The sequence below is a fragment of the Myotis brandtii genome, unplaced genomic scaffold (genome assembly GCF_000412655.1).
Source record: "Myotis brandtii unplaced genomic scaffold, ASM41265v1 scaffold490, whole genome shotgun sequence".
Taxonomy (NCBI): domain Eukaryota; kingdom Metazoa; phylum Chordata; class Mammalia; order Chiroptera; family Vespertilionidae; genus Myotis; species Myotis brandtii.
In genome coordinates, this window is record NW_005368708.1 from 1,276,363 (window position 1) to 1,288,410 (window position 12,048).

The 12,048-nt window shown below is 39.5% G+C and overlaps 1 protein-coding gene across 1 annotated transcript in view; it reads right to left on the reverse strand.

Moving 5' to 3' along the window:
- Window positions 1-5,924: 5,924 nt before the first annotated feature.
- SYAP1 (synapse associated protein 1) overlaps window positions 5,925-12,048 on the reverse strand; it is a 31,057-nt gene continuing 24,933 nt past the window's right edge. The window contains exons 7-10 of the mRNA XM_005876635.2: window positions 10,900-11,045; window positions 9,617-9,675; window positions 8,782-8,929; window positions 5,925-6,342 (exon numbers count right to left, since the gene is read on the reverse strand). Coding sequence (XP_005876697.1) covers window positions 6,215-6,342; window positions 8,782-8,929; window positions 9,617-9,675; window positions 10,900-11,045 — 481 coding nt within the window. The 3' untranslated portion in view covers window positions 5,925-6,214. The remainder of the gene's footprint in view (window positions 6,343-8,781; window positions 8,930-9,616; window positions 9,676-10,899; window positions 11,046-12,048) is intronic.

The window sequence follows — 12,048 nt, forward strand, 5'->3', positions numbered from 1 at the left end:
TGAACAGAGGCAGTAGAAAACTGCCTAGGAATGCTTCTCTTCTACCTTTTTTTTTTAAAAGATAGGCCAGATTCAAACCCTTAGCCAGTCCGAGTTTTGACGGTGAGTACCATCTAGAAGCCATTCCTCCAGATAAAGGAAAAGTCCCTTAGAGATAACATATATCACAGAGAACAGAATACACAACACACAGACACTTACCGCGGTCAGTAAGACTCTCCGGATTGGGGGGTCTTGGGGATCCCGGACGCGCCCCCAAATGTTATGCCCAGATTTCAGGATCCCCAAGAACCCACATCAGGGAGCCAGTCCGATGCAATAGCATAAGAGTCTTTATTCGAGCTAGCTCGGCTCCCCCACCTTGCCGACGCAGCGACAGGAAGCAGAGAGAGCGAGTGTTACCTATTTTCATGCCTTAATTTCACAAGCATGCATTGTTAATTCAATTAACAAAGAACACTTTACACTAATTTTGCAGTGGCACTATTGTATTCATGTGCCACATTCATTTGATAGGGGCATACAATTTAGCTCAGTTCTCACACCACTTTTATATCCTGCAATCTCCATGAAAGAGTTAAAATTGTCGTGTGATATAGCCATTTTGCTCTATCTGGATTAGTGTCTAAATGCAGTAATGGCAGAGAATATTGGACACTTAATGGCTATTATTATGATTATAATGTGCATACTTTAGCAGTAACCAAAATTCTCCATTATGAATTGAACTATAATCTCTACTTATTAGTTCACGGGTTTAATTTTCCAGCTTTATTGAGAACAGGCTTAATTCTTACAGGATCTGGTTAACCTTGTTGAGTGTTAGCTCTAGCCAGCAGAAAGTGCTCATCATAGTTATTAGGAAAGAACAAGATAGATCAATATATGGCATGGCCAAAAGTAGGTTTACAGTTGTGAGTACCTGAAACAGAGCTTATTCTTATATTATCCCATATAATAAAACCCTAATACGCAAATGGACTGAACGGCGGAACGACCGTTCGCTGTGATGCGCACTGACCACCAGGGGGCAGACACTCAATGCAGGAGCTGCCCCCTGGTGGTCAGTGTGCTCCCACAAGGGGAGTGCCGCTCAGCCAGAAGCTGGGCTCACAGCTGGTGAGCGCAGCGGTGGTGGCGGGAGCCTCCCTTGCCTCCTCTGTAGGCGGGCAGTAAGGAGCGAGGGGTCCTGGACTGCGTGAGCCCCGGACTGTGAGAGGGATGTCCGACTGCTGGCTTAGGCCTGCTCCCTGTGGGGTCCTGGATTGCAAGAGGGCGCTGGCTGGGCTGAGGACACCCCCCCCCCCCCGTGCACAAAAGTCAAGCACCGGGCCTCTAGTCTATACATATAAAAGCCTAAGTGATAGTTATGACCAGACAGTAACTATGGTGCACACTGATCACCAGGGGGGAGACGCTCAATGTAGGAGCTGCCCCCTGGTGGTCAGTGCGCTCCCACAGCCAACCTCCCATGGCCAGCCAACCTCCTGCGGTCCCTCCCTCCAGCTGGGCGGTCCCTCCCTCCAGCCGGCCGGTCCCAATTGGGACTGGGTCAGATGGCCCCCATCGACCCTGATTGCCAGCCAGGCCGAGGGACTCCACCTGTGCACAAATTCGTGCACCGGGCCTCTAGTTATTTATATTGTTGTATTATTTGTATTATAACTGTAAACCTATTTTTGCCCACCCCTCTATATCATCACTACTGGAGGAGGGAACAATCCCACAATAAGTCTGAGTCAGAATAGTCCTACTGACTGTGAATTAGAATGATCTTTATTATGGACAACCTACTGCATTTGAGTAGAAGTCTACAATGAAAGTAAAATGTGTTAAGATTTAACACTATTTCAAGGCAGTTTTAATTCTAACAATAGGAGCCTACATACCAGATAACTGAAATATTTGCAGGCCCTCTTTACCAGAATAGAATTTTTAGTTATTCAGGAAAAACCATTATAACATATCTTACCACTAAAAGTGAGGTTTATTTCTTCAGAATAAATATAACATAGTTTTCCATATTGGTAATAAATCAGGACACATTGAATAAGTGCTGTAAAAAAATAAAGTTTCACAACTGAAATTATAAATGCCTTTATCTAAACAAATCCCTTAGTATGAAGACCAGATAGTTTGATGATTTGTAAGAAATATATAACTGCATGTGATCAAAGCTTGATTAATATAAAGGGTGTCCCAAAAATATATACACACTTTGAATAATTATTAATTCCAATGGGTTAAATCTGAAAAGAAACATCAATTGAGCTATCAGCGGTTAAAGTGTGTGTGTGTGTGTGTGTGTGTGTGTGTGTGTATGTGTGTGTACATATGTGTGTGTGTGTGTATGTATATATATATAGACACCCTGCATATTTGTCATCATTTTTGGGTACTGTAACATGCATTTTGTAACTTTTTCTTATCAATGTATAGAAGTAATCACTTATTAAAATGGCCTGTTTTCTTCTGAATAAAACTGATTATATAAAGTATACTACATCAAAATTTCTACCACTTATAATTTTAAAAGCCAAAAACAAAATTTGCTAAAATTAAACTCTATTTTATAGTTAAAAAATGTTTACTTAAAAATGGAGGAAAAAAATTTAATACCAGAAAGAGCAACCCTATCAAATTATTTAAATTGCCGAAACCGGTTTGGCTCAGTAGATAGAGCGTCGTTCTGCGGACTGAAAGGTCCCAGGTTCGATTCCGGTCAAGGGCATGTACCTTGGTTGCGGGCATATCCCCAGTGGGAGATGTGCAGGAGGCAGCTGATCGATGTTTCTCTCTCATCGATGTTTCTAACTATCTCTCTCCCTTCCCCTCTGTAAAAAATCAATAAAATATACTAGAAAAAAAATTATTTAAATTATAGAAGCAGAGTCCTAGCTTTTATAGCAAAGCAGTCGAAGAAAATAAAATATTGCAAGTTGAATGTAATCATTAGTTTTCTTTTGGTAAACCTTTAACATGTTCTAAAATCCTCTTTATAACACTATTTTGATCGTGGAAAACCATCTTGGGTATAGCGCATTTGAAAGCACTGTGAGTACAAGTATAACTGCTGCTTTATTTCCTAAAAGCTTCTCTAGTTTAACATTTCACAAATTACAAATTGAGATTTCCCACTTTTGAGTATATAAGGAAACTGTGATGTTGTACCTGAGTCTGCCATAGCAGAGCACAACCTCCTGCTAAGACTGGTCAACTCAGCTGAGGATTTGACATGCTTGCCACAAACTGCTATAACCATAAAAAAGTGGATGTTATTTCTTGTATAATATTGCTCCATGCACCTAAAGGAGGCTTTAAAGATTTAGTTTGATGTTCTACTACCTTTCAACTATCTCTGTAGTTGATTTCATGTGCATAAACATGCCACACAGGCGGCCATTCATCCTTTACAGCCTACAGGGTGCATCAGGCCTTGGATGCCACCAAGCAGCTCAGAGAAATGTCTCAAACACGTAAAATGTTTCCAAGAGCCTCATTTCTGTGCTTCTTAGTGTCATCGTTTTCCTTAGAAATGTGCATATGGGAAACATCTGATTTCACAGGATTATTTGTGTTCCCCTAGGGACTTGGCTCCTCTTAATTTGGCAGTGTGAAAAGGAAGTGGACAGTGAGTACCGACTGAACAGCAGAGGAGGCACTTGTAACTAGAAAGATACTGTCAGCCAAGGATGATAGTGGTTGGGCAAAAAGTAAAAAGCACCAGAATTCTGAACTGCATCAGTACATTAGTCCAGTGCATTTCACCCCTAAAGACCATTGTAACTTCCATGGAGTCTAGGCCAGCAGGTGTGGGGCAGGGCCCGAGACCCTGCATTTCTAACAAACTCCCAGGACAGGCAGCTCATACTGGTTTCTGAGCCAGCAGTGAGTAGTGTGATGAAACATGTGCATATTTGAACATTCTGTGAGGTTTATGTGTGTTTATTATGCTCAGTGTACCTTGTTGGCTAAGCCCTAGGCATGTATTACTCAGAAATTTTCCACCAAATATGGTTACAAATCATTTTGCCCTTTAAAGGAGTAACACCAGTTACCTGTATAATTTACAAAAGAACATTTTACTCCTTGATGAATCCATAAAAATACAGCCTATTTTTATGCTGTGTATAGTCTTATTTTATCTTTTCCCCCCTCGCAGGGCAATGCACAATTAGGTTGTTTTTAAATGCAATGAGTATCACATAAAATTGACAGTAACAACAGTAACATTCTTCTATTGTCACTTAAGGTTTTTAACTTTCTCTGAAACCTTTTTTTTTGGTATTTATTCAACATTCATCAATAACAATTTTAGAGCATATACTAAGAGCCAAGGACTGTCATATCCTGATCTGCTTATATCTAGGATTTTCAGCAACTTCAAAACATTTAGCAAGTTGTTAAAAATGGAGGAAAAACTCTGTTTGAACAAATAAACAAACCTTTCCCTTTAATAGCATTATTTCAGAAACTGCCAATTATCATCTGTGAACGCAAACTCAGTAATCAGCAACTGTGGCAACACAGTGGAAATCTCTTGATAACGAGTCAGTGGTTTCATGAGTATGTGAGTTTATTTTTCAATCCTCACCCAAGGATACATTTTTCCATTGATTTTCAGAGTAGAGAGGAGGGGGAGAGATAGAAAGAGAGAAACATCGATGTGTCTTGGTTGCCTCCCAGGTAGGGGATCCAGCCTGCCACCGAGACCTTGACTGGAATTGAACCCAGGACCCCTCAGTCTGAGGGCCGACACTCTATCCACTGAGCCAAACCGGCTAGAGTGAGTATGTGAGTTTATTGCTACAATTCAAGTCATCCTAGCTGAGGACAGCCTGGCTCATTCACACATGTGTATCCCAAACTACAAACATAAGAATAATGAACGCTTGGACCCACACTCAGTTCTCTCGTTGACTATACATTTGTCAGAAGACCACAGACTAATGTGTATATTTTTCTTATAAAGAATTGTCTTAATTCTATTCCCCTTTATGAAATAAAGGCTCCTTGAAAAATATGAAGGGTTTGGGAAGCAAATGCCTTGGAAGTTAAGCCACCATGTTCTTTTAAAATGACCATCTTCTAGTTTAGCAGAATGCAAGTAGGACTGATCAATGACGTTCCATAAGTTGTACTCAGAGGAACACAATTTTATAAGGACTGACAGTTTAATTAAGACAAAGTTATTTCTATGTGGTGACAATTTTAAAAAGAACAAGAGACTTTAAGGTGATCAGGCTTTTGATGGTCATTAATACAAAAAAAATGAGAGGCCCTGCTTTTTATAAAAGCCATGATGAGAAATTTAGAAAAACAGTATTATTATATGTGATATAGTTAAAAAGAAATGAGAAAGAAAAGGCCCCAGAGGAAAAAAATATTTTTGCACAGTGCTTCTCGTCAAATTGTGTGATTTAAAAAAAAAAAAAGAAAATGATTTTTTACTGACTTTTAAAGACAGAGGGAGGGAGAGGGAAATGGAGAGGGAGAGGGAGAGAGAGGGAAACATCAATGTGAAAGAGAAACATTGATCAGCTGCTTCTTGCACACCCCCTATTGGGGATGGAAGCCTGAGAAACCCATGCATGTGCCCTGACCAGGAATCAAAGTGACAACCTTTTGGTTAACTGGACAATGCCCAACCAAATGAACCACACCGGTCAGGGCAAATCTCGTGATGTTTATACCTTTAAAATCAAAAGGATTATTTTATCTTCTGGCCTCCAGATGGAATTGTAGAAAATACTTACCAAGAAAACAGTTCCAAAAGTGCTTCCTCTTAAGTTCTTTGGTACTATTTGGTAATTTTGATAGTTATCAATCCATTAAATACTTTAACATAAGTGTATCAACAAAAGTGCAACAAGAAGTACAAATGTTTAGAAAACGACAATTGAAGATTTGTGATCTCACAGAAACAGAATTCTAAAATTTTACTTGTGTTTCTGTGGCTAAGATATCAATATTGACCATAAGAACATCATCTCTAACTAGATTTATATTAAAGGAATATTACATAAAGCATCCCTTTTTAATGATTAGAATAACTGTTCTATATATTTTTTAAAGAGGCAAGTTTCAATGTGAAAAAAGAATAATTTTGAGTTTCATAAAGTTATACTCTTTGTGCCTTTTGATTCAACGAGGGTTACCAGCTAGAATTTAATGTCAGTTACAGAATGTTAAGGATTCTTATTTAAGTAAACAGTTAATTTTCTTCCTGCAGCAATTTCTCTATTTCCTTATCCCAGTTTTCATCTCGTTTCTCTGATTCTGTCACCACTTCATATTCTTGAAGTTCCTGCTGTAGTTCTTTTTCCCAATCTGTAGAATCATCTAAAAGAAACAGATGAGAAGGAAAAGATTCTCTCTGAATTTATCATGCTGGCTTCAACAATTCAGTCAACTATAATTACCTGTGTAAGTCCTAGCCATGATCATTTTGATTATCTTAGGCTTCCTCACCATGTGTGCTCAGAAAAATTGAGCAAATTTTAACAGTAACCAAGAGAAATGATTAAAAGATAAATTTGTTAATTGTAGAACCAAAGGTATCAGATGTTGTCAGTAGATTTGGGGTATTATTTCACTTTACCTAGACCTCTGCTTTTCCTTCAATTTAACTGGATAATTGATAATTGGTTGCAAATTAATTTTTACCATTAACAATGATGATAATGATAGCAAAGACAGCGAACATTTCTTGAGCACTTACTAAGTTAGGCACTGCACCAACCATTCTCTACCTATCGCTTTTTTTCTACCTTAGAATAATCCATTGACTAGATCAGGGATCCTCAAACTCTTTAAACAGGGGGCCAGTTCACTGTCCCTCAGACCGTTGGAGGGCTGGACTATAGTTTAAAAAAAAACCTATGAACAAATTCCTATGCACACTGCACATATCTTACTTTGAAGTAAAAAAACAAAACGGGAACAAATACAATATTTGTATTTGCATGTGGCCCGCGGGCCGTAGTTTGAGGACCCCTGGACTAGATACCACTGTTATGTACATTTTACAGATGGGGAAATGGAGGCTGAGAGAGGTTAAGGGACTTGCCCAAGATCACACAGCTTGACAGCGAGACATACATATGGAACCAGATCTGCAGGTTCCACAGCCTGTGCTTAACCACTTTAGCAGTAGTCTCCCTAGAACAGGGGTGGGGTACATAAGGCCCACAAAATCATTTTGTCTGGCCCTGCCAAGGCAACCGCTGGTAGGACTCGAAATTCAATAAATCTAGGAGCTTTTTTCATAACAACATAAATTTATAAAGTGAATTATTTTAAGTGAACGATGTTATAAATATCCAAATGGCCCTTGGCAGAAAAAAGGTTCCTCACTCCTGCTCGAGAGTGACAAGCAGTCAGGCGGTCTCTTGCTGAAGCCTGGCCCCTCGTGTGGGCTCCATCTGAGCTCTCACACTTGTCTTCCATGTTGAGATTTAGAGCTGCAACTTTCCACTTGAACACTCAATATACCTGTGTGTGTATGTATGCAAAGAACAAAGCATCTGCAGTGTAGTGTTATAACATGGTGAGAAAACAAAATAAACCAGCTATTTAAAAACTAAAGCTTTTAAAAATAAGCAAACTTAATAGCTATAGAGAAAATAATAACCAAATGTTTTAATTTTTTTGCAGCAGTGACCTCAAGGGAAAATAAGTGTGTTGCGTAACAACCAATCAATCCCAGAAATGTTTACTAATTGCTTACTGGGGGCCAGGCTCCATGTTAGGTACTGTAGGGGACAACCGGACAAGGTGTAACGGCCCTTGAGGAACTTACAATTTAGCTGGAGAGCCAAGACAACTACTATAGAAAAGAACATTAAGTGGCCCAAATTACAAGTAGGGCAGGGATTCAGAGAAAGAACAGCTCTCTGGAACAGCCAGGAGCTAGCCTTTGGGAGGCGGGCCAGTTTTTTGACCGGTGTTTTCTGCACAACCTATAGGAACAGCCAACTCCGTAAATTGTAAGTCTCAGAAGGCTTCAAGAAACACTCTTCATCTAATGATGAGCCCAGGCCTTTTTTTTTTTTTTTTAAGATTTTTAGTTGATTTTTACAGAGAGAGGAAGGGAGAGGGAGAGAGATAAACATCGATGAAAAGGGAAACATCGATAGGCTGCCTCCTGTACACCCCCATTGGGGATCTAGCTCACAACCCAGGCATGTGCCCTGACCAGGAATCAAACTGGCAGCCTCTTGGTGCATGGGTCGTCACTCAACCACTGAGCCACACCGACAGGCAGCCTTTGCTTTTTATCTAGTAGAAAGCCAGTAATTTGTTCTGATATGTCAAAGAAAGCAACCCCCTGCTTGCACTTTTTTTCTAAATTACTTTAGTATTTTAGAGGCAGCCTGCTTCTTCCCAGAAGCAATGCTTTTGTGGCACACAGCAGCTAGTAAAAGAAGCTTCTAGATACAAGCATAAACCTAAGGAGGATGCCTGCTTTTAAAGCAGAGCGCCAGAGGGCAACGTCTCCACATGAAAGGTGTACTTGCTTTCTTCTCTAATCCTGGCCACTTGTCCTTGGGCTGAGAGGCCTGGGATGCATCACTGGGCCTCAGTTTCTCCTCTCTATGCTTCTGTGCATGTTTAGAGCACAGGGGCGTGAGATCTGGTCATGCGTGCTAGAATACTTCTAGTGAACAGAGAAACAATTCTAATGCAAAAGTTATAGCATATTTTTGTACACCTGCTTCATAATAACGACCTACAATAAACATCAGAATTGGGGAACAGAACAGTTATTTTGTTTTGTACCTTCTAATACGGTTGTCTCCTCCTGCTTTTTGTCAAGCACCAGTTGCTCCATTTCCTTCCTCAGATCCTCCTGATCTAAGTTACAGGCATCGAAGGCGTCACTGACAAACTCAGAAACGCCTGGGCTGGTAGAGATCTCCTCTTCATCCTGAAATGCAACAAATAAGCTCTGGAAACAGTTTTCTAAGTGACCTTTATAGGCTAGACCAGTGATGGCGAACCTTTTGAGCTCCGCGTGTCAGCATTTTGAAAAACCCTAACTTAACTCTGGTGCCGTGTCACATATATAAATTTTTTGATATTTGCAACCATAGTAAAACAAAGACTTATATTTTTGATATTTATTTTATATATTTAAATGTCATTTAGCAAAGAAAAATCAACCCAAAAAATGAGTTCGAGTGTCACCTCTGACACGCGTGTCATAGGTTCGCCATCACTGGGCTAGACCTCTTGTTCATGGTCACCTCACAGTTTAATACAACATCATTTTCGTTTCCTCCCTCTGCTAATCCAATAATCACTGCTCTCCAACCTTCTAACCTGCACAGTTGATTGGTAACGAAACAAGTTACAACCTGAATCTATTGTGTTCATTCACAGCTTGGATCACTCCAATCATTCTGTCCAATCCCCGATGAGCACACCTAGAATGATTTATGCCAGGGAATCGCCTCAAGTCTGAGCTGTAGGTCCTTAACTATACAAGTACTGGACCCCTCTTCTTCAGATAAGACCTGTATTCATAAGTCATTTGAAATGGTATCTCAGATAGTTAACACAGTGACTTCATTTCCAGACATCAACTACTAGGTACAATGTAAAACTGTATTACCTCTTGAGTTTTAAGCTGAGATTTGATTACAACAGGTGGCGTTTTGGGCCGTACTGCCTCTAAGAAGTGAGAATAAAAGAGACAATAATTGCTTGATTCAATTCTGAATACACATAATAATGACAACTAAAAAGTAAACAAGTTTAATGATACTAGATAATTTACAGAAATGAACTTTTAATGTTATGTTTTCACTTTTTACATTATTATAAGAAATAGCCAGGTGAAACCATCTCAACCTCTTTCTTTTGGGGATTTCTTAAACATGTCATCATATTCAATGCCCCTTATACAAGACTGTCAGCAGGAAATAAATTTTTTTACTTCAGTGTTAGCAAAATCCATCAAAGAATAGTTCTGCTCTTTCTTTTAGGATAATGAGAATTAAGTTATTTACCAAGTTTTCCTCTTGTCACAAATGCTGGAAAGTTCAAAGTAAAGTGCAATGCTCAATTACAGCTTCTCCTTTTCTCATGGCTACATTTTGCTATCTTATAAACCTTACTAGATAATACAGTCTTTAATGAGCCCTGTCTTACGCCCTTTTGGTTACAAGGGCAGTATTTGGTAAAATTGCATTTTCCAAAAAAGTTAATAAAAGGAAATACAAAAGAATGATAGGCACTTGGATTCATATACACATCTATATATAAAATGCCAAATTTCACTGTGCAGAGCAATTTCATTACATAAGTGGTCTGAACAACCCGACCCTTATGACACACCACTATGCATAATTATTTAAAATTCCATGAATGGAAAAGTCTCCAGTTGTAAATAGTACCTATACAATGCAGATAGTCATGAAATGTTAAAAATATAACAAAATAGCCTAGCTGGTGTGGGTCAGTGGTTGAGCATTGACCCATGAACCAAGAAGTCACTGGTTCACTGATTCAATTCCTGGTCAGGGCACATGCCTGGGTTTTGGTCTTGATCTCCAGTACAGGGTGTGCAGGAGGCAGCCAATCAATGATTATCTCTCTTCATTGATGTTTCTCTCTCCCTCTCCCTCTCCCTTCCTCTCTCTGAAATTAATACAAACGTATTCAAAAACAGAACAAAACAAAACCTGAAGAAAGAAAAAGATAGCAAAGTAAAGGAAAGCTTGGTGAAGACTTGTGAGTTGGGTCAGAGAGAGCATTATCTTCTGGAAAGAAGAGTTTTCCTTTAGATAATGATGACATTTCTGGTACATACAAGATGACAAGCTCATGAGGGTCTCTACATTAAGAATATTTTAAAAGTAACTCTCCTTTTCACGGCGAGTTCTCTGTATATACCTGTCAGTGGCAACGCATCATCTCTGCCATGGCTCTTCTCTTTTCCGGCGGCCTGCTGCTGGGCGGCCAGAGCAGTGAGCTGGGCTGACTGCTTAATCAGGGACACACGGTAAAAGTAGTTCCTCCAAAACACTTCTTCCTTCACGCTTTTAAAGACAAACAACAACACATTTGAGCATGCAGGCACACAGATTCATGCAGGAGTTAGTTGTTGCATGGACACTGGAGCATATGATTTTTAGGGGCATTTGCAAATCCAAGAAAGGCTCCAAGAAGTTCTTATTTGCTTTTTTTGTTTGTTAATATATTTTTATTGATTTCAGAGAGGAAGGGAGAGGGAGAGAGAGAAACATGAATGATGAGAGAGAATCATTGATTGGCTGCCTCCTACATCCCCCCTACTGGGGATCGAGCCCGAAACTTGAGCATGTGCCCCGGCCAGGAATTGAACCATGACCTCCTGGTTCATAGGTTGATGCTCAACCACTGAGCCACCACAGCTGGGCTTATTTGCTTTCAAAATGAAAGCTGAATAACAGGGTAAAAGAAAATTTTTAGATATTTTAATGATACCAAATTGCCTTCAGCAAAAGAAGACTGGGTGCTGCTGTGAAAGCAGCATGATCACCTGGGAGACTGGAAACAGAGCCAGGACCCCACCAATTATTTGCCGTTTACTGAAGAAATAAGAGCTTCCAAGCAGTGAAAAGAAAAGATTGTGGGTGTTGTTCTTTATGAAAGGAAATGTTTGGTAGCTTGCAAATAACTAGCAATCTGTAGGAGTCAGCATTGAGGTGGGAATGGTTGATAATGCAACATGTGAATCTGAACTGGATCCTTTCGCTAAAAAAGATATTCTTGGGACATATGGTAAAACCAGAATAGGGTCTGAGAATTAAGAGAGTAAAAACCCGGAAGTGACATTTCCTGATTTGGGTGGTTACATAGTGGTTATGCAGAAAAATCCTTGTTTGTAGAAAATACACACTAAAGTAATCATGAATGATGGAGCATCAGAATGACTCAGAAAAATGACAAAGAAAAAGTTCTTTAGACTGTACTTCTCACCTTTCTATAAATTTGCTGATTGTTTCAAGATAAATACTGATGACTATGCTCACCTCAGAGCAATTAAATAAAAACATCTTT